The 17,501-nt window shown below is 57.4% G+C and overlaps 2 protein-coding genes across 3 annotated transcripts; one reads left to right on the top strand and one right to left on the bottom strand.

Moving 5' to 3' along the window:
* Positions 1–33: 33 nt before the first annotated feature.
* On the top strand, positions 34–10,002 carry GPAT4 (glycerol-3-phosphate acyltransferase 4). Of its 2 annotated transcripts, XM_082495700.1 has the most exons (13): positions 34–58; positions 1,804–2,701; positions 5,515–5,584; positions 5,911–6,208; positions 6,391–6,465; positions 6,897–6,986; positions 7,101–7,194; positions 7,667–7,782; positions 8,008–8,063; positions 8,403–8,488; positions 8,726–8,854; positions 8,936–9,015; positions 9,625–10,002. In XM_082495700.1, the coding sequence occupies exons 2-13, from the start codon at positions 2,537–2,539 to the stop codon at positions 9,731–9,733; spliced, it is 1,368 nt and encodes a 455-aa protein (XP_082351826.1). In that variant the 5' UTR covers positions 34–58; positions 1,804–2,536; the 3' UTR covers positions 9,734–10,002. The 2 variants fall into 2 exon arrangements, with proteins under 2 accessions (XP_082351826.1, XP_082351825.1); XM_082495699.1 differs by having other exon boundaries at positions 8,726–9,015.
* A 5,227-nt stretch (positions 10,003–15,229) lies between these two features.
* On the bottom strand, positions 15,230–17,139 carry NKX6-3 (NK6 homeobox 3; the record flags this gene model as incomplete). The annotated part of the gene is made up of 3 exons (XM_082495786.1): positions 15,230–15,460; positions 15,537–15,706; positions 16,758–17,139. The coding sequence occupies 3 exons, from the start codon at positions 17,137–17,139 to the stop codon at positions 15,230–15,232; spliced, it is 783 nt and encodes a 260-aa protein (XP_082351912.1).
* Between the last annotated feature and the right edge of the window lie 362 nt (positions 17,140–17,501).

Genomic DNA, 17,501 nt, shown 5'->3' with positions numbered 1-17,501 from the left:
GGGCGCGCGCACGGCACGTGGCGGGGGCGGAGCCGGGGCCCGGCGGCAGTGGTGGCAGGTGAGTGCGCGACCGGCCCGGTTCGGCCCGGCCAGGCCCGGCGCCGGCCCCCCCCTTCCTCCCCCGCCTCCCCGCGCGGGCCCCGGGCCACCGGCCCCCCCCTGCGCCCGGCGGGATAGGGGCGACCGAGCGGGGCCCGCCCCGGCCGCGGACCGTTAACCGGCGCCCGCCTCGGGGAGCGCGGCCTCCCCGCCGTGGTGCGGGCCGCGCCGCAGCGCCCCCCCGCGCCGTCTGTGACGGAGCCCGGCCCCCCGCGCTCCCGGCCCGGGGCGGAGGAGCAGAGGCGGCCGCCCCCGCCCGGCCCTGCGGGCGCCTCCCCGGCACGGCGGGCCGCTGGCAGGAGCTCCGCCCGCACCCCCGCGGGGCAGCCGCCGCCTGGAGCGCACAGGCCGAGGCCGAAGGTCGCCGGGCCGAGCCCCGGCCCTGCCGCGATTCGCTGCGCTGCCGGGCCGTGTCCCGCCGCGCTCCCGGTGAATAAAGCGGAGCGCGGCGCTCGCCGCCGCCCCCGGCCGCGCCTAACCCTGGGCGCGCCTGCGGGGACGGGGCTCCCCCGCCCCCGTGCGGGCTGCGATCGCGGCGCCGGCAGCCGCGCTCAGCCCCTGCCCCGGGGCGGTGCGGCGGCGGGGCCGGGCGGGCTCCGGGCGCGGGCCCCGGGGCTGCCTGCGCCGGCCGTGCCGCGGGCCGGTGCGCGGCCTGCCCTGCCCCGCCGGGCCGCGCGGGGTGACGGCGGGAGCCAACGAGCCCCTCGGGCGGCCGGTCCGACCGGTTGGGCCACACGATGCCGCAGTCCCGGTCCTGAGGGGTGACAGCGCTGCGTAATGGGCAGTTGCGCGTGTGGCGGCAGAGCTGCCTCTCCCGGGACACGGGTCACGCAGGCGTGCGCGTTCCTTTGAAGCGCTGACAATATTCGTAGCGTTACTGGTGTAGCAGTGCTAAGCCGGCAGCTGGAACGCACTGTGCACGGCAGCAAGAGGATCTTCCCGGCCTCCTCTGTGCTTGTCCGGTTCCTGTTAAATCCCGTCCTCGGGCAGATGCTCTGTAGCCAGGTGAAGGTGGTATCCTGAGGGAATTCTCCCCCAAGCAGACTCGGCTCTTTCTACTAGCTTCAGTTGGCCTTGTGCATCCAGGCCACCCCCAGAAGGCTGTAGTGCCGTGTGTCTGACCTTTGGCTGCTCCCCGTGCCCCAGCAAGTTCCACTTTGGCTAATCATCGGCAGTAATTCTCCCCTTGGGCTAGCTTCCTGCCCTGCAGGGCAGCCCTGTGTGACGGGGGAGATGTGTGTACAGGAGGAGAGGAAATGATTCCTTCCCAGGAATCTGGGTACCTGTCTGGCTCAGTGCTTTTGGATGCCTCTGCAATGAGAGAGGCGATAAGATCTTTGTCATGAGGAAGGGTTTTTTGTCACTCCGCTGGCTCCTTTCCTGTCCTTGGGACCTGATTGCATTGTCCTGTGCTCTGGGCGTGGTTCTGGACAAGTCTGCTCAATCTGAGGTGTGGATGGTATTAACATACAGGACGAGTGGCAGCAGGGGTGATTCCTGAGTCCGTGACAGTGCCAGGCAGTAGCTGGAGTGCCACTCAGTCTGCTGTGTCTCAGGAGCTGCTCTGAGTAATGTGAACTCAGCCCAAGCGCTGCCTTCCAGGTTTCAGGGCCCACTGTCCCTGGCCTCCGGCCACCCTCTCGGAGTTGACGTCTCTCTGAGCTGCATGACTTGCCTGACTTCGGTTTTTCTTTCCTCCTCTAGTGCTGGTGGCATGTGAGTGCCTCGTCTGCCAAGAAGCCAACGCGCTATTCGAAGAGCTTTCCAGGGACATAGGCTTCATTCGTGTCTGTAACGACCCTTCAGCATGAGTGGATGCCAGGGGTCTCCAGAATTAAACTTGTTCCAGGCGTCATGCAAGGATCTGTGCTAGTGCCTGTGTCCTCACGGAAAGAACAATAATAGCTCCACATACGGTAGGCTCCTGCAAGTGCCAACTCCCTCGATCTCCTCCAATGCAGGCTCAGGGATGGACTCCACCTTGTCTCTGTGAAGAGACTCTGCATGCTCTCAGCAGCCAGAAGGGGATTCTGCTGCCAGCTTCTTCACAGGCTGCCCCACAGCAGGACTTTCTCAGCGGCGCCTTGGGAGGGTATCCGTTCATGCAGTTGTGTCACTGCAGTGCCCACTGCTCGCCTATGGAGGAACCTGTGTGCGTGTTCCGTCTTCTTTGAGCTCTTCAGCCCACGCTGTCTGAACTCACCTGGGCTCCTGGCAGACTGTTTACTTGTTTTCCCAACAGCTCTCCCTGATCCTGTTGCATTCCCTCTCTCACAGAGCCCAAAAATGATGTGAACTTTGGAATGGGGTCTGTGAGCAGGCTGCGGACTCAGTGCATGTGTGAGACTGTTGCTGAATAACAGGAGGACTGGTTAAACTGCTGCGGGCAGCCTTTCTGTCTGGCTGCAGGGCACCAGCCTTGCCTGGGCCCTTCACCATGTTCCTCCTGCTCCCCTTTGACAGCCTGGTTGTTAATCTCTTGGGGATTTCCATAACTGTCCTCTTCACTCTGCTTCTTGTTTTCATCATTGTGCCAGCAATTTTTGGAGTCTCCTTTGGCATCCGCAAGGTTTACATGAAGACGTTATTAAAGATTTTTCAGGTAAGTCATGTTTTCGGAATTTTCTGCGTGTTTACAGGGGCCTTGTCAAGCGTGGTCATGCTAGGAAGAGAGGCTTTTGCCCCTCAGCACAGCATTGCAGATGACTGGGATGGGAGGTTGGTTTGTTGGTGACACGTGCTGGTGCCAGGTGACCTGTTTGGGTCATCTCAGCCAAATGCCATTTACTAGACCTCTGTTGGTGGGCTGTTTTTTCCCTGTAATTAATCCAGTAAGTCTTCAGGTAAAGTGGTAGGATAGTGTGGCCCGTGAGTACGCAATAGTACGGTAGGATCTGTAGGTGTGCCTAGAGGAGGTGTGCGCTTGGATGGGTTAACGTCCCAGGCAAGGCAGAGCGCTGTTACAGCTCGATGAGGAAAGAAGCCAAAAGGGGTGTAGGGTGTGATGGGGAGGGACAAGGCTGCAGTCAGCGGGCTCCTCCTCTCCAGCACGTGTTTGGATGAAGCAAAAGCAGGAGGTAAGGCAGGACTGTCTGTACTGCAAGCCCTGAGTGGTCTGTGGCCAGAACCCAGCACTCTCAACACCCTTCTGTCCTGGATGGAGTGCCGCCTGCTTATCTGCTGAGCCCAGCGGCCATGTCTGGACCTGCAGCCTCCGAGGACAACCAGCAGCCCTCGCTGACCCTTTTGGCACAGGGAGGCCAAGTGGAATTTTCCAATTTGGGGTCATGCTGTTCCCTTGCCTGCCTTTGGCAGACTAATTTTATGGGCTGTCTCACAGCCAACACCTCTCCTTGAAGCAAGTCCCTGGCAAGACCAGAACTTTTGCCAAACTCCTGGTAGATAAAGCCTACACCACCCTACCCTGGCAGCCCAAGCAAAAGAAAAAGGGGTGCCCTGTGCTTGATAGGGAGGGTTTAGGCTCTTTAATGTGGGGTTCAAGCTGCAAAAGGATTTCTGGTACAGCTACTGCTGTTTGAACAGGGCTGGGCTTCCCCAGAGCATCTCTGTACTGGCTGGCCTGGGAAGGCAGCCCTGGAGCTTGCAATGTTCAGCTCTTTAAATTCCAAGTCCTCCCCAAAGGCTTCTGAATGGGAAGATGCTGGGCTTTGTGAGGTGCTTCGTTAACACAGATGTCTGAAGACCTGACTTCAAATTTAGTGACTGAACTGGGGGAAAAAATTAGTAAGAAGTTTGGTTTATTGAAATTGAACTTTTCACCTTGTTTTCATTTTTTTTTTCTTTCTTCAATTCACGAACGCTTAATCTCCACATTTATTTTCGTGTTTAATTTTGAAACCATTTTTCTGAAAAGACTCTGAAGTCTATTTCAGCTTTTATCAAATAATCTTTGCGGTGGCAGAGAGGAGCACTCTGGCACAACTGCTCACAGATTTGGTGGAAAATTCACTCACTAGGTTTGGTCATTCGGAATTGTATTTTTGGGGAGTGTTATTTACCCGAAAGATTTTCACAGCTCTAGAGGCCAGTGTTGCCAACCCAGCCCAGAGGGGTCACACTCCAGTCTGGCAACTTGTGGGACACAGCCAGAGCTGCAGCCCTGCGGTGGCGACTGCACATCTCTGTTGGTGGGGAGGGAGACCTGCCTGGTGCCTCCCAGGTGGGAGTCTTGGGTTTTCTGCTACTGCAGTCAGGATAGAGACGCGCTGGGCTTGCGAGGAGCGCCTTCTCCATAAGCTGCCCAGATCCTGCTGGGTCAGAGCTCCTCTTCTGACTTCTCCTGGAATGACAGTGTCTAGACAATCATCTGCAATCCTGCAGTTCCTTCTGCTGGCAGAGGAGGCTTCTAGATGAGCTGGACACTCCATACGCAATTAGCATTCCCACATCGCTGCCTCCTGATCTGGCACTGGGACAGGCTGAGACCATGATGCCAAGAGTTCCCAGCAGCTTCCCCTTCTTCACAGATCCCTGATGGAGCAGCTACCCTGGAGCAATAAGCATGTTGGACACAAGAATCTGTTCCCCCAGGCCTGTATAATGCACAAGAGTGTGAGGCTGAGAGGGTTACTTGGAGGGCAGGCAGGAAGACTGGCCAGAAATCCAGCCTGCAGTTTTTGCTGGTGTCCTTGAGAATTAGCTGAGAGAGATTTCTGTGGATAACAGGTAGTCTGGGCATGGGATTTGGCAGCCAGCTGCCGGAGAGCTGTCTCAGGGCACTTGCTGCTGCTGTTTTGGACTGACTGGTGAGCTGCAGCAGCTGTTAGCTGGACTGGGGAGGGAAGGATCCCATCCCATCACCAGCCTGATGTTTTTAGCAGCAGCTTGAAAGCACAGTCTCTGATTTGAGCATTTCTTTGAGAATAAATGAGGGTTGAAAAATAGCATGCTCAGCTTCCTGCGCGGTGATGCAGACCACCCCAGCAGGGTGCTTTGTCCACCCAGCAGCGGTGCGGTGGCAACCACGTGCCAGGTGCAGCAGGGCCTACAGGACACAGAGGCTACAGAAAATCTTGCTGTGCCATCTCACCACTGAGCACTCTTCTTCCCGCTGGCACTCCCTGCTTCCCGCTGGGGCTCTGCTGTGCAGAATAGCACACAAACGTCTGCACGTCATGGCTGTCCTGTGCCTGTGCTGGTCACCTCCCCATCTGTCCTCTTGTCCCGTTGCAGACAAGTCTCCGCTGTAAAAATGTTCCTCCCAGACCAGTCTCTGCTTCCACCTCAGTTCAGCTGTGTTCATCACTCTTTCGGTTCTGTACAGATGCCTCCTGCTTTAGTCCCATTTTCATCCCTTAATCATGGCCTTCCCTGGAAGTTGACTGTAAAACAGGGATAGTATGAACTGGAGCTACAGGCTTGGCGAATCTTGCTCCTCATGTGTGTCTCTTGCAGTGGGCAACACTGAGAATAGAGCGTGGTGCCAAGGAGAAGAACCATCCGTTATACAAGCCCTATGTCAATGGTAAGATCCTGCCCTGCATGGGTATATATAAAGTTAAAAATTCTTTTGGGGAGATAGGGTAAATGTGGTGTCTCTGAGCAGCTGAGGTTGCTGGGAAGCCTTTTCCATGTAGATGGATGGAGGGAGCTATGGAGAGGTCCATTTCGTAAGGAAGGGGAGGGAAGCACCCAGGGAGGGCTTCATTTCTAGATAGTTGGGAGGACTGGGTCTGGACTGGAGAAAGGAAGGGGGCCCAGTGGAGGGCAGGCGAGTAAGGGCACTGGCTGTCAGCCGTCTTTGAGCAGGCAAGTCACTCTTTGCTCAGCACTGCCTGTGGCATGTTGCAGGTATCATTGCGAAGGAGCCAACATCACTGGAAGAGGAGATCAAGCAGATCCGCCGGAGTGGCAGCGGCAAAGCCCTGGACGCCCCTGAGTTTGAGCTCTCGGATATCTTCTATTTCTGCCGCAAAGGCATCGAGACCATCATGGATGATGAAGTGACCAAGAGGTTCTCTGCTGAAGAGCTGGAGTCCTGGAACCTACTCAGCAGGACCAACTACAACTTCCAGTATATCAGCCTGCGCCTCACTGTACTCTGGGGACTGGGTGTGCTCATCCGCTACTGCTTCCTTCTGCCCCTCAGGTGAGTGCCGCTGCGGGAACCTGCCTGCCGAGACGTTGCTGATGCCCTGTTCCCACTGCAGCAAGTGCAGCTGGTTTCCGAGCCCCACAGGCCCTGTTCAACATGGTCAGGAGAGACAGGCTGCTTGATGAGTAGGGCCTGTGGCCTGGTTTTGCTAGCATGTAGCTTCCCTCTTTCTGCAGGATAGCTCTGGCGTTTACTGGCATCAGCTTGTTGGTGACTGGTACTACAGTGGTGGGATATTTGCCAAATGGAAGGTGAGTTCCTCTCTGGGGGAAGAGGGGATGGGGAGCCTCCTGTGCAGTTTGAGACCCAATAATCCAGAAGTTTTCCTGCAAGGCCTGTCTGTTCCGCCTGCTGCAGACAAGGCGGGTGGTCCTGGCATCTGTAGCCCCTCAGGAACAGACGCCCTGTAATTTTAAACAAAGGGCCTAGATGTGACCACTAAGCAGGTGGCAGAGCACTGGGCTCTGAAAGGAATAAGAAGAGAAAAGACCAAAGGCCAAAGTTTGGTCCTCATGATTTACACATGAGGTCATAAGCTGATGGCAAAAGCCAGGACGAGACATGTTTCTATGAGAGGTGAAGTCTCACTTGGATCTCGTGGCCTGGGGCAGCGGGGCTGAGTGGCACCGTTACAGGGGAGATTGTGGGACTGGGGGGTGATGGTTTCTGTCGTGGGCTGCAGGTGTAAGGAGTTCCTGAGCAAGCACGTCCACCTGATGTGTTACCGGATCTGTGTACGTGCCCTGACAGCCATCATCACCTACCATGACCGGTAAGGAGGCACTGTCTGCTGCTGTTCCTTCCCGCAAGCTGCTCCATGCCGTGCCTCTTGCAGGCCTCGTGCTTCATTCCTCTGTCCTCATCTGTACTTTTGTTTTGCATTTAGAGAAAACAGACCCCGAAATGGAGGCATCTGCGTGGCCAATCACACATCTCCCATTGATGTGATCATCCTGGCCAGTGATGGCTACTACGCGATGGTAAGGTCTGCAGCCCAGACCCAGCTCTGCCTGCCAGGGCCTGGCCGCACACATGGTGGGAGCAGCAAGGGTATTGCGTGGCACAAGAGGCTTTTGAGCATGCAGAACTACTTTTCCCTGCATGACATCGCAGGGCACTCTCAGAACCTGTGCACAGTTTCCCTGTTGCGCATGGCTTTCCAGCAAGCTTGGCCTGGGGCTCGGAGCACTGGGGATCTCGGGACTGCTTTGCAAGTAGAGCTCTGGGCTTTTCTACCCATGAAAGAGCAACGCACTTCCCCAGATGGACCTCCTGCAATGTGGGAAGCACTCGGGGTGTGCTACATCTGTCCTTCCAGCCCGGGACTTTCCCTCTCAGCCTTTCCAGGGCAGGGGTAGAAAGATGAACCTCAACTGGGCTGTGAAGCTCAGGACTGCCTTGGCCTTCGTGTGTCCCCAGGTCTTGTATCTTGTGTCTTCTTGCCCTGTGCAGGTGGGTCAGATCCACGGAGGGCTCATGGGCGTGATACAGAGAGCCATGGTGAAAGCTTGCCCCCACGTCTGGTTTGAACGCTCTGAGGTCAAAGATCGTCATCTCGTCGCCAAAAGGTGTGACAGTTGTTAGCTGCAGGGGAGGTCTGGAGGCTGGTATGGGGGTCTGCCCACTTCCCTTGGGTGAGGACTCTGCTGTGCCTCCTGGGTGTTGGGAGACTGCGCCACTGTTGCTGGCACCCAGATGGTCCCCAGTGAGTGCAGGACAAGGACTGTATGCTGTGTGGATTGCTAATGACAGCTTCTGTGCCCTGTGCTAATGGGTGACATTCTTCTCTTTAGGCTCACAGAGCACGTCCAGGACAAGAGCAAACTGCCTATTCTTATCTTCCCGGAAGGTAAGTTGTGGAGCAAAGCCAGCCAGGCACCTGGTGGAGAGGCCACATTGGGACAGCATCGCATCTCTGCTCCTTCCCTTCTTACGCAGCCAAGGGCCTTGAGACCCTTCACTAAGACAAAGGGGACATTGCATCTTTAGAGCTGACTGAACCCAGAATGTGTTATATGTCAGATACATGGTGTCCCAGTGACACCTCCTGTGTGCACAGAGAGCAGGGTTCAGAGCGAGTGTCAGGGGGCAGATGCTGCGTGCCTGTGGCCTCGTCCTTAGGGGCATAGCTTAGACTGTTGAACTGACTTGCAAAGGGAAGTTGAGAAGATGTGCTTGCCTCTTACAGGAACCTGCATCAACAACACGTCTGTGATGATGTTCAAGAAGGGGAGCTTTGAAATTGGAGCCACGGTTTACCCTGTAGCCATCAAGGTATGAGAAGGCAAACGTTCCTCCAGCACAAGGAGTTCTCTGCATGCAAGCTCAGTCTTGGCAGCCCAATCTTGGCACTGCCGGGCCAACAGCCTGGTCTGAGGGCATGGGGAAGCTGAGGTCACTCCGTGTGGTGCTCTGGGAGGGCTGGCCTGTAGCTGGGCTTGGGGTGGAACTTGGAGCCTCAGGGAGGGTGCAACCACTGCCTGGCTTTTATGAGCTCTTCTGCCTCTGTAGTATGACCCGCAGTTTGGAGATGCCTTCTGGAACAGCAGCAAGTATGGCATGGTAACCTACCTCCTTAGGATGATGACCAGCTGGGCCATTGTCTGCAGTGTCTGGTACTTGCCCCCAATGACCAGGCAGGTAAGTCAGGTGAACCTGGCCTGTCCGATCTGCTGCCTGTGTGGCCCTTTGCTCCTGCTGAACGCTGTTGTTTTGCCACAGCCTGAAGAGGATGCTGTCCAGTTTGCCAATCGAGTGAAGTCAGCCATTGCCAGGCAGGGGGGCCTCGTGGATCTGCTCTGGTGAGTCCAGGCAGGCTTTTCTCTTCCTGGTGCCTGGGTCCTGGTATGTGCTTGTGTGCTGTAGAGCAAAGTTTGTGTCTTGTGTTGGGCAGAGTAGGCCTATGGAAAAATGGAGATGCAGCTTGCCTGTTACCTCCAAAACTGCTCTTCTGTAGCAGAGACCAAAGTCTTTACTTCTGCTGTGTGTTGGGCACCAGGGCTTCATTCTGTGATTCCAGCTTGAACAGAGGTGCCCTGATTCTGACTTGATGCTGCTCAGCAAAGTGGGTCAAGCTTGGGAGCTTCCTTTTTCAGGCACTGAGATCTTCAGAGCCTGGGAGACAGGGGGACTCTACAGGCAGTCTACTGTTAGTGGTATCTGAGCAGCTCATGCTTCTGACAGAGCTGCCGTGTTGAGCAGTGCAGGGCCATGGGTGCAGCTCCTGGCAGAGCAAGGTGTGAAAGTAACTCCGCGTGGGGACAGTTAGTCTGCGGTGTGCCCTGGCAACATATGGTACAGGTGTAGCTGTCCAGCTGTTGCGGGAGCTCTGACCTGCTCTGAGCAACCCCAGCTGCAGGTTCAGACAGTGCACGCCTGCAGCTCCTCTGATGATGTGACTCTCTCCACAGGGATGGAGGACTGAAGAGAGAGAAAGTGAAAGATACATTCAAGGAGGAGCAACAGAAACTCTACAGCAAAATGATTGTAGGCAACCATGAAGACCGGAGCCGCTCCTGAGCCCTCTGCCTCCAGCACTGTTACTGGGCCTGGCCAGAGCCCTCTGCCTCCAGCGCGAGCCGGGGCTTGTGTGGAGCAGCTCCAAATCTTTGGACTTTGGCTACTCCAGAGCTGCTTGGACTTCTTCCTTCATTCTCTGGCCGTTGTTTCCCGGAGGCACTGTTACTGCCTAGAGTCTTCAGGCCCTGAGCAGCCCTTGGCAAAGATGCCTTCTTGTTACTGTTATGGTGAAGCCCCTTGCAGGGGCAATATTAAATGAAACACTTATGGTGTCATATGCTTCCGTATGGTGTTTACAGGCCCAGGGGGAGGACTGGTGCGTTGATGTGCATGTGTGTCAGTCACAAGTCTCCCACGGCACAGAAACTGGTGAGCTGCACTGAAATTAGCTGCATTGACAACCAAGGGAGTCTTCATGAGCCTGTGCCTCTCACGTCTGCAGCATAAACCTCTTAAGAGCAGTATGTGGTCTTTGGCCATTTCCAGCTTTATTTCCAGAAGGAGAAACCTTTCCTTTTCCTTTTGCCACGCCCCTGTCATAGCCTGACCCAGACCTTCTCCAGCATCTGAGTAACAGCCTTTTAGCTGGGGTTCCTCAGGTAGTGAGGATCATCCCCCTTGGAGGCCTCCCTCTGTCCTGCAGGCTGCCATGTGGTTGTCGCTGGTGTGGCACATGGGGCTCTTGAGAAATCCATATGTGCTGTGGTGGGAGCCCGGGGGGGAAGGAGAGTCTTGAGACTCCATGGCTGAGTAGGAGATCCCTGTTCAAATGTCTCCTGAGGGCAACAGTGGGATCTGGTCTTGTTACGCACCAACACACACATCTATTATCTCAGCTCATTGCAAGGAAACAGAAATCTTGTGCTGGAGGTGGTACCCCTTTCCCTTTCAGCTCTGCAAGTGTATTATTCAGTAAAACAATTTGCATTTGAGCATTCATCCCATGTGCTTTCCAATTTTCCTTATGTTCCTACAAACTTTAGCACTTTCATTGGATCCTCTGCCTGTTCTTGTAAGCAAATGCTGTTTCACTGCTACCTGCAGAAGTGGTTTGCGTTTGCATTTACTATAACACTGGAGAAGGCAACGCTTAAGTGCCTCCTTTGTGCCTGAAGTGGTGTTTGTTGGGGGAGGGTGTCTGCTACCCCACAGGTCAGGGCAGCTCTTCTGTGTACGTGTCTTTAAATTTGAATTCCCTGCTCTAGCTACCAACATGGATTCAAGGTAATTTACTGCCTGCTTGGTTTTATTGGGGTAAAACACCATTATATCAAGAGAGACAGAGAAAAGAAAGCAGCTGAGAGAGAGAGTCCAGAAACTCCCCTGACCTTTCCCAAGGGACATGATGCCCAGTCCTTCACTTACGTTACTCGGTTCTGGGTGGCCTCCCTGCTTTGCGTTGCCACTGGCTCCAAAACCCTTCTTTTGGGTCAGTCAGATCGTCTCTACCTGCGCACAGACCATGTGCGAGCAGGGTAAGCACAACTTGTCCTCATGGCTGAGGAACTCCATTTTGCAGTGTGCTATTTTCCACCTACCCCAGGACCATCAGCTTGCGCTCAAATAAATTGACCTTCCCAGTACAATACCTGAGAGGGGACAGTCTTCCTTACTCATAGTGATGTAAAGCTGCACTTAATAGCATAGAATCTGTTAACATGCAGTTATGGGAAATATTTCTATACCAAATTGATTTATTTACCTTTGCTTCTTGTAGTGCTCAAAATATGATCCTTTATAAATATACACACAGGGACATGTTATCTACACAAACATGGTGTTCCATTATCAGTGATCTGTTACACGATCACCATTAACATCCGGCCTCACCACGAGAACCCGAGCAGTTCTGGTTTGGTGATGGGGACACCCTTACCGGCCTCGTGCTTTTCACTGTTACCCCAATTTTGTATTCTCTTCTGCCCAACTTCAGGATGGCAATTGATTGGGGGGGGAGGGAGGGAGCAGCAAAGCCTGGTATCTTTTCCTGTCCACCTAAGATAACAAAAAGAAAGCAGCTAAAGCCAAGCAGGAGATAGTTAACAGCAGCTACAGGGTTGAAGTGTATTGCTTAAGCTCACCCCTACAAGACAAAACAACTGCTCGTTAGTAATAGATATCAGTTACCCAGGCTGGGATCCCTGCTCATTAAGAGTTTGTTATGGCATCAAGGGTCTATTCATCAGCATTTTGGTTTACTTGTTTTACCCAACTTACTAAGTACAGCTCTTAACACCAGTTCACCAATCCTCCATCCATGTCTTAACTGATGGGGCTGTTGCTTTGCTACTTAAAAAAAAAAAGAAAAAGGAAAGAAAAACACAACCCTTATCTCCTTGGCAGTTGTTACAAAGGTTTTGACCATCACCTTTAAGTTGTATAAGAAATGCTGTGGGTATAGCATATGCCTTACAGGCATTAACCTGTAGTGTGGTTACGCTTCAGTCCCCGAGCAGGTGTGTGTTACCCTGTGGTACTTGTCTCTACCATTTAATCATAATGTTTTACGAGCTGTGTTTACTCCATTCCTGCTTGAACCACACACTTGCCCAACGGGCATTGCTGTACTCTGGTGCCTGCAGCAGCACCCCCGGGCGCTCAGACTCAGCCACAGGTGCCCACCAGTCTTCTGCTCGTGGTTTGTGGCCCCGGCCGTTGTCACAGACGCCGTGGTGATGTGCAGGAGTGCTCCCCTGCCTGCCTGCCCACCTCCCCGGCTCCGCAGGACCTCCAACCACCCTGCCGTGCTCGGGGGCCATCGCCAGCAGCCCCGCTGCCGCCGGGATGCTCCGCAGCAGGCAGGGAGCTGGCTGGACAGGTTAGGAGGCACACATCCATCTTTCCTCGGTTCCCCCTCCCATGCCCCCAGTCAATATGTCTCTCTCCGATGGGAAAGTTAATAAATTTAGCTCTAGATTAAAAGTATCGATCATTTCATTTGTAAGCGATAAATAACCGGGGGGAGCACTGGGCGGCCCACAGGGTAGGGGCTGCTGGCTCCGGCTGCAGCAGCCATGCAGCCCGCTGGGGCTGGGGGCCCTCATATGCATTCTGCCCGGATGCTGGCATTGATTTGCTATTAGTCTCCACGCACCACCCAGTAGCACATCATTCCCGGAGCCGCTATTAATGGCCTTTTGATAAATAATCACTTGTAAGTCAATAAATTTTTATTAAACAGTGTGGCGCTTTGATTTATGAAAATCCGACGGGGTTTGTCTGGGAGAAAAGGGATGCAGAATTGAAGCGGAGCTGCTATCCATCTGCCTGCCAGGCCGCCCTGCCTGCGCTCGCACCCACACGCCCCCGCAGCAGTCAGCCCGGAGATCGGCCGCACTCAGTGGAGCCCAGTCCGAATGCCCCAGGGCTGTCCGGCCCCGGCCGTGGGGCAAAGGCGGGTCTGGGGAGGGCAGAGCTGGTGCTCACTATGTGCCAGGCTGTGGTCCAGAACCCCGCGCTGGCGGCAAGGTGCAGCAGCAAGTGGCCAGTGCCGTCTGCGCGGGAAGGGGTACGGCGGGAGTGGCAGTGGGCAGAGTGGGCAGGAGAGGAGGGTGGTCCTGGCCACGGCCCCAGTGCCCTGCGCAGAGCAGCACTGCGTGGGGGTCCCGTCCAGCTGCGGGGATGCACAGGGCAGCCAGGCTGCGGCTGCGATTTGTCACTCCCCCCGGCTGCAGCAGGCCCTTTGCCACCTGCTTTATTTGTCTCCCAGTCCTGACGTGGCATCAGACAGGTGTTAAACTACTTAATCACTTTAAAATTGTTTTAATTTTCTGTTTTGTATTGATCTCCACAGCACCAATTAATCAGCTCACTGGACCAGGCAGTTAGTACATTAAAAATTGTCAGCCACGCTGGGCAGCTTAGAAAATGTCAAAAAAATATCCCAACAGCAGCCCCGCACTTCTTCCGCTGTGCGGAGCCTGCTCCTGCCAAGCACCAGCTCTGCCCACGCACAGTGACGTGGCTCTCCCAGACCTGCCACGGGTCAGGGCGCATGGGGCACGCAGCCTCCACCCCAGCCCTGGGCACCGCGCTGCCCATGGGACCTGACCTCCCACGTCCTTGCGAAGGGTCCATCAGCTCTGCCACTCGCCGGCAGTTGTCCCATCAAGGCAGCAGAGGGGCTGCACGGCTAAGGGGGAAGCGTGAAGAGCCCCACGCTCGCTGCAGGGGCTGGACAGGATCTATGAGGGGAGATCAGTCTTCCCTAAGCCCTGGGAAAGTGCTGCCAAGTGATCAGAGCACCTTCAAAGTCCCCCCCCAGCCCAGCACGTGGCGGAAAGTGATAAATTGGAGAGGACTTGAAGCCAAATGTGGGTCTTGGGGCCTAGGCAGACAGGTCGCACGGTGATGGTCTGCAGACCCCCACCACAGACCCCCCACCACAAGGCTGGTGCTTGGGGTTGCTGCAAAGCACCAGTCTTTTGGGGGCTTTGGCCATCTCCAGGGGTGGACTTGGCCAACGGCCTGTCCCCGGATGCTGTCTGCAGCCGCAGGGGAGGGCAGCTTGGGTTGCAGCCCCCAGCACCTCCTCCGTGCTGGTGCCACGCTGCTAAATCAGTATATGATGGGCCGGCAGCACCTTATCTCCTATCGATTTCCTCCCAGGACACGGCCAGTCTGTTTGCTCACACCTGGCTGGCACTTAGTTGGCTCTCGGCTGAACAACTGCCAAGCTTGCCAGGGCCCCAGCACTGTGCCTGCGCCTGCCGGAGTCCCTTCGGCATCCTGAACGGCTGGGGACAGATGGCCCTGTGCAGCACCCACCCTTGGCACGCAAGGGCTGAGCCACGGGGAGCCAGAGCAGGGCCCATGCAGCCCCATGTGCACACACGTGTGCGTGCATACAGCCCCCACCGCTCCGTGGTGCAGCACAGAGAGGGGGGAGGCCCACCAGGTTGGCAGCAAACACAACAGGGCTATTGATGCCACATCAATCCTGCAGCCCCGACAGGTGAATGGGCTCTCACTCACACCGTTAAGATAAATGATATTTATTTGCTGCTAATAGGTTCCAACAAGAGGCCCCAACGAGTGACTTTTGAACCAGCACCTCTCGCTGCCGGTGCACGCCCAAACCGGGGAAAACCCTGGGAAACGTCCCCAGGACTGCCCCGCTCCTGTGGGCTCTTCCTGCCCCACACACAGCACCACAGCCGCGGCCCCTTCCCCCACCTGGCACACAGACCCTGCCCCATCTGTGCTCTCCCAGCCCCTTCTCCGGCCCAGCCTCACGGGGGCACCCAGGACCGCGCGCCCGCGAAGCAAGCGCTGGGACTTGGCTGGGACCTTTATTTCATCAATGCCGACAGCTCTGCCGCGCCTGACGCTGCCCACATGTGCTGCTGCCAGCCCTGCGAGCCGTGATCCCTGGGCAGGAGCCACCAGGAGGGGGGTGGCAGCCACTCCATCCCCACAGCTGGGCATCTGCTGGGGGTCAGGAAGCAGGCGGCCAGGCCGAGCGCCCCATGGTCCAGAGGGGTGGGCTGTGGGTGCTCAGCCACTGTGCGTGCCCAAGCCCAGCACTGAGAAGGCCGCGCGGTGCTTCCTCAGCAGCAGCCGGATCTTCTCGTCATCCGAGTCGGGGTCCAGGGGCTTGTTGTACTCGTCGTCCTCAGTCTCAGAGGCCGCCCGCTCTCCACCAGAGCCCCCCGCCCGCTGCGAGGACGAGGAGGGCTCCAGGGCGCTCTTCTTCCTCCATTTGGTCCGTCGGTTCTGGAACCAGACCTGCCGCCCCACGGGACCGGCTCGGTTAGCAGCCACCACGCCACGCGCCCCATGCCACACGGGGACCCACACTCACCTTCACCTGGGACTCAGTCATGCCAAGGGAATAGGCCAGTCGTGCTCTCTCCGGACCTGCCAGGTACTTGGTCTGCTCAAAAGTCTTCTCCAGAGCAAAGATCTGGTGCCCCGTGAAGGTTGGGCGCGTGTGTTTCTTCTTATGGATGGTGTCGGCCAGGTGAGCCGGGGCTGCAGGAGAGGAGGAGGGAGGCAGGTGAGCACCCAGGCTGTCTGCAGTGCATGGCTCTGGGCAGCTCTTCCCTCCCAGAACACGGCACCAGCACAGCCGCCAGCCCTCAGTGCCCAGAGTCTCTCCACGCTGGCCCCCTCCAAATTAAAACCGTATTCTGGGTTCGAGGTTTCAGCCCCATCCCAGGAGGGTTGAGCTGCCCTCTGTGCAAGCCCTATAGAGCCAGAGCCCGGCCATGCACCTCCTGCTCCAGGACAGCGCTAATTTGTTGTGCTGAGAAGGGGAAGGGTCATTAGCAGCAGTGCATGACCCTAGAGCCATGCAGCGCTGGCATCACCATGCCCCACACCTTGCAGGACGCGTGACAGGAAGGCAGGCAGAGCTGGTGGGCTCGTAGCCATGCCAGGAGTGAAGGGCTGCGCTGCCCAACCTGTCTGCTCCAAGAGCATCACCTGGAGAGGGGGGAAGGGGACTGCAGCTGCCGGCTCTGAGCAGCTCAGCCCAGACCCTGGCCTGGAGCCTCCTGGGGCTCCCCAAGGGACAGCGGATGCACCCATCCCACCCACCCTCTGGCACGGCAGCAACATGCTCTGCCAATCCCCCTGCCAGCTCTCCACCAGGCAGGCACCACTGCCAGCCCAGGGCCGTCCATCCTGCCTGTCTCTGCCCCGCGCTGGGCCGGGCACCGACCCCAGTGAGGCTGCGGAGGGACAGGGGATCTCCGGGGCAGTGGGCTCTGCCTGTCCTCGCCAGCTGTCGCTTCCCTGGGGGCGAAGCAGAGTTAATCTGCCATTGGAGCTGCCCCTGCTCTTGAGCCGAAACCTCTGCAGCAGGTTGAGGTCTGGCAGCTCTGGTGCCGGGGCCATTCCCACCCTCCTGGGGGAGCGCGCCAGGTAACTGGCCATGCTTTGGGCAGGCTGGTGGAGAAGACACAGCCTGGGCAGCTGTCCCATGTCCCTGCCCCGGTGCCGATGGGTCGGGGCTCTGCAGGGTGCCTACTGCCTGCGGCACCCACCCACCACCCAACCGCCCTGGCCCCACGGTACTTACGGCCACCGCACTGCCGGCCGCCCCGCCAGTCTGGGGCCGCCTCTGCCCAGCAGCTCCGGCCCCGTGCCAGGTACTCGCTGCCGGCCTTGGGGAGGGCCCCCACCTGCGGCCCATAATAGACGCCCGGGGAGCTCAGTCCATTAAATCCGCCCGTGTGAGAGTAGCTGGGGAGAAGGCTGCTGTTCGGCGTCGCCGCAGGCCGGCTGAGGATGTCGGAGATGCCGTGGGGGGTGCCGGCGGCCAGCTGGGCACCAAGCCCGGGGGGGCCCAGCTTGTAGAAGGAGCTCTGCACCGAGTACTGGCAGACAGGCGCCTTGGCCTCAGGGAAGGGGCCCAGCGAGGGGCCGTTGAGCAGGAAGGTGCCCGGCAGGTTGGCGTCCATGGCTGTGGCGTCGAGGCAGCCCTCAGAGCCCAGCTCCCCGGGGGCGCGACGGCCAGCCCATCCCTGCTGGCCCGGGGGCTACTGGGCCCTGACACCTGCCCCGGCTGGCAGGCACCTGGGTGGCCCTTGGGAGCCTGTCAGGCTGGCCAGGGGGCCGCGTCCTGGGCAGGAGGGCGGGCACGGGCAGGGCCAGGGCGAGCAGCCCTCGCTGACCCCACCGAGGTGGCTCCAGCACCGGACCCCAACTTGGGCTTGGGGAGAGCCAACATTTCTCTGATAAAGATGAGGCGCATTAGAATACCGGGCCCCCATTGGCCGGGCGGCGGCAGGTGGCGCTCCCATTGGCCGGCCCTCCGCGGCCT

The sequence above is a fragment of the Vanellus vanellus genome (assembly GCF_965231255.1).
Source record: "Vanellus vanellus genome assembly, chromosome: 26".
Lineage (NCBI taxonomy): Eukaryota > Metazoa > Chordata > Aves > Charadriiformes > Charadriidae > Vanellus > Vanellus vanellus.
Note: the sequence above shows the minus strand (reverse complement) of the source record. Positions and strands in the feature narration are given on the sequence as shown.

What these genes read in the sequence shown, in the direction of transcription:
- GPAT4 (XM_082495699.1), top strand. Translation starts at nt 2,537, where the DNA reads ATGTTCCTCCTGCTCCCCTTTGACAGCCTGGTTGTTAATCTCTTGGGG. An exon ending in CGTTATTAAAGATTTTTCAG is followed by an intron (nt 2,702 to 5,514) that starts GTAAGTCATGTT and finishes TGTCTCTTGCAG; the next exon opens with TGGGCAACACTGAGAATAGA. An exon ending in GGCCTCGTGGATCTGCTCTG is followed by an intron (nt 9,016 to 9,624) that starts GTGAGTCCAGGC and finishes CTCTCTCCACAG; the next exon opens with GGATGGAGGACTGAAGAGAG.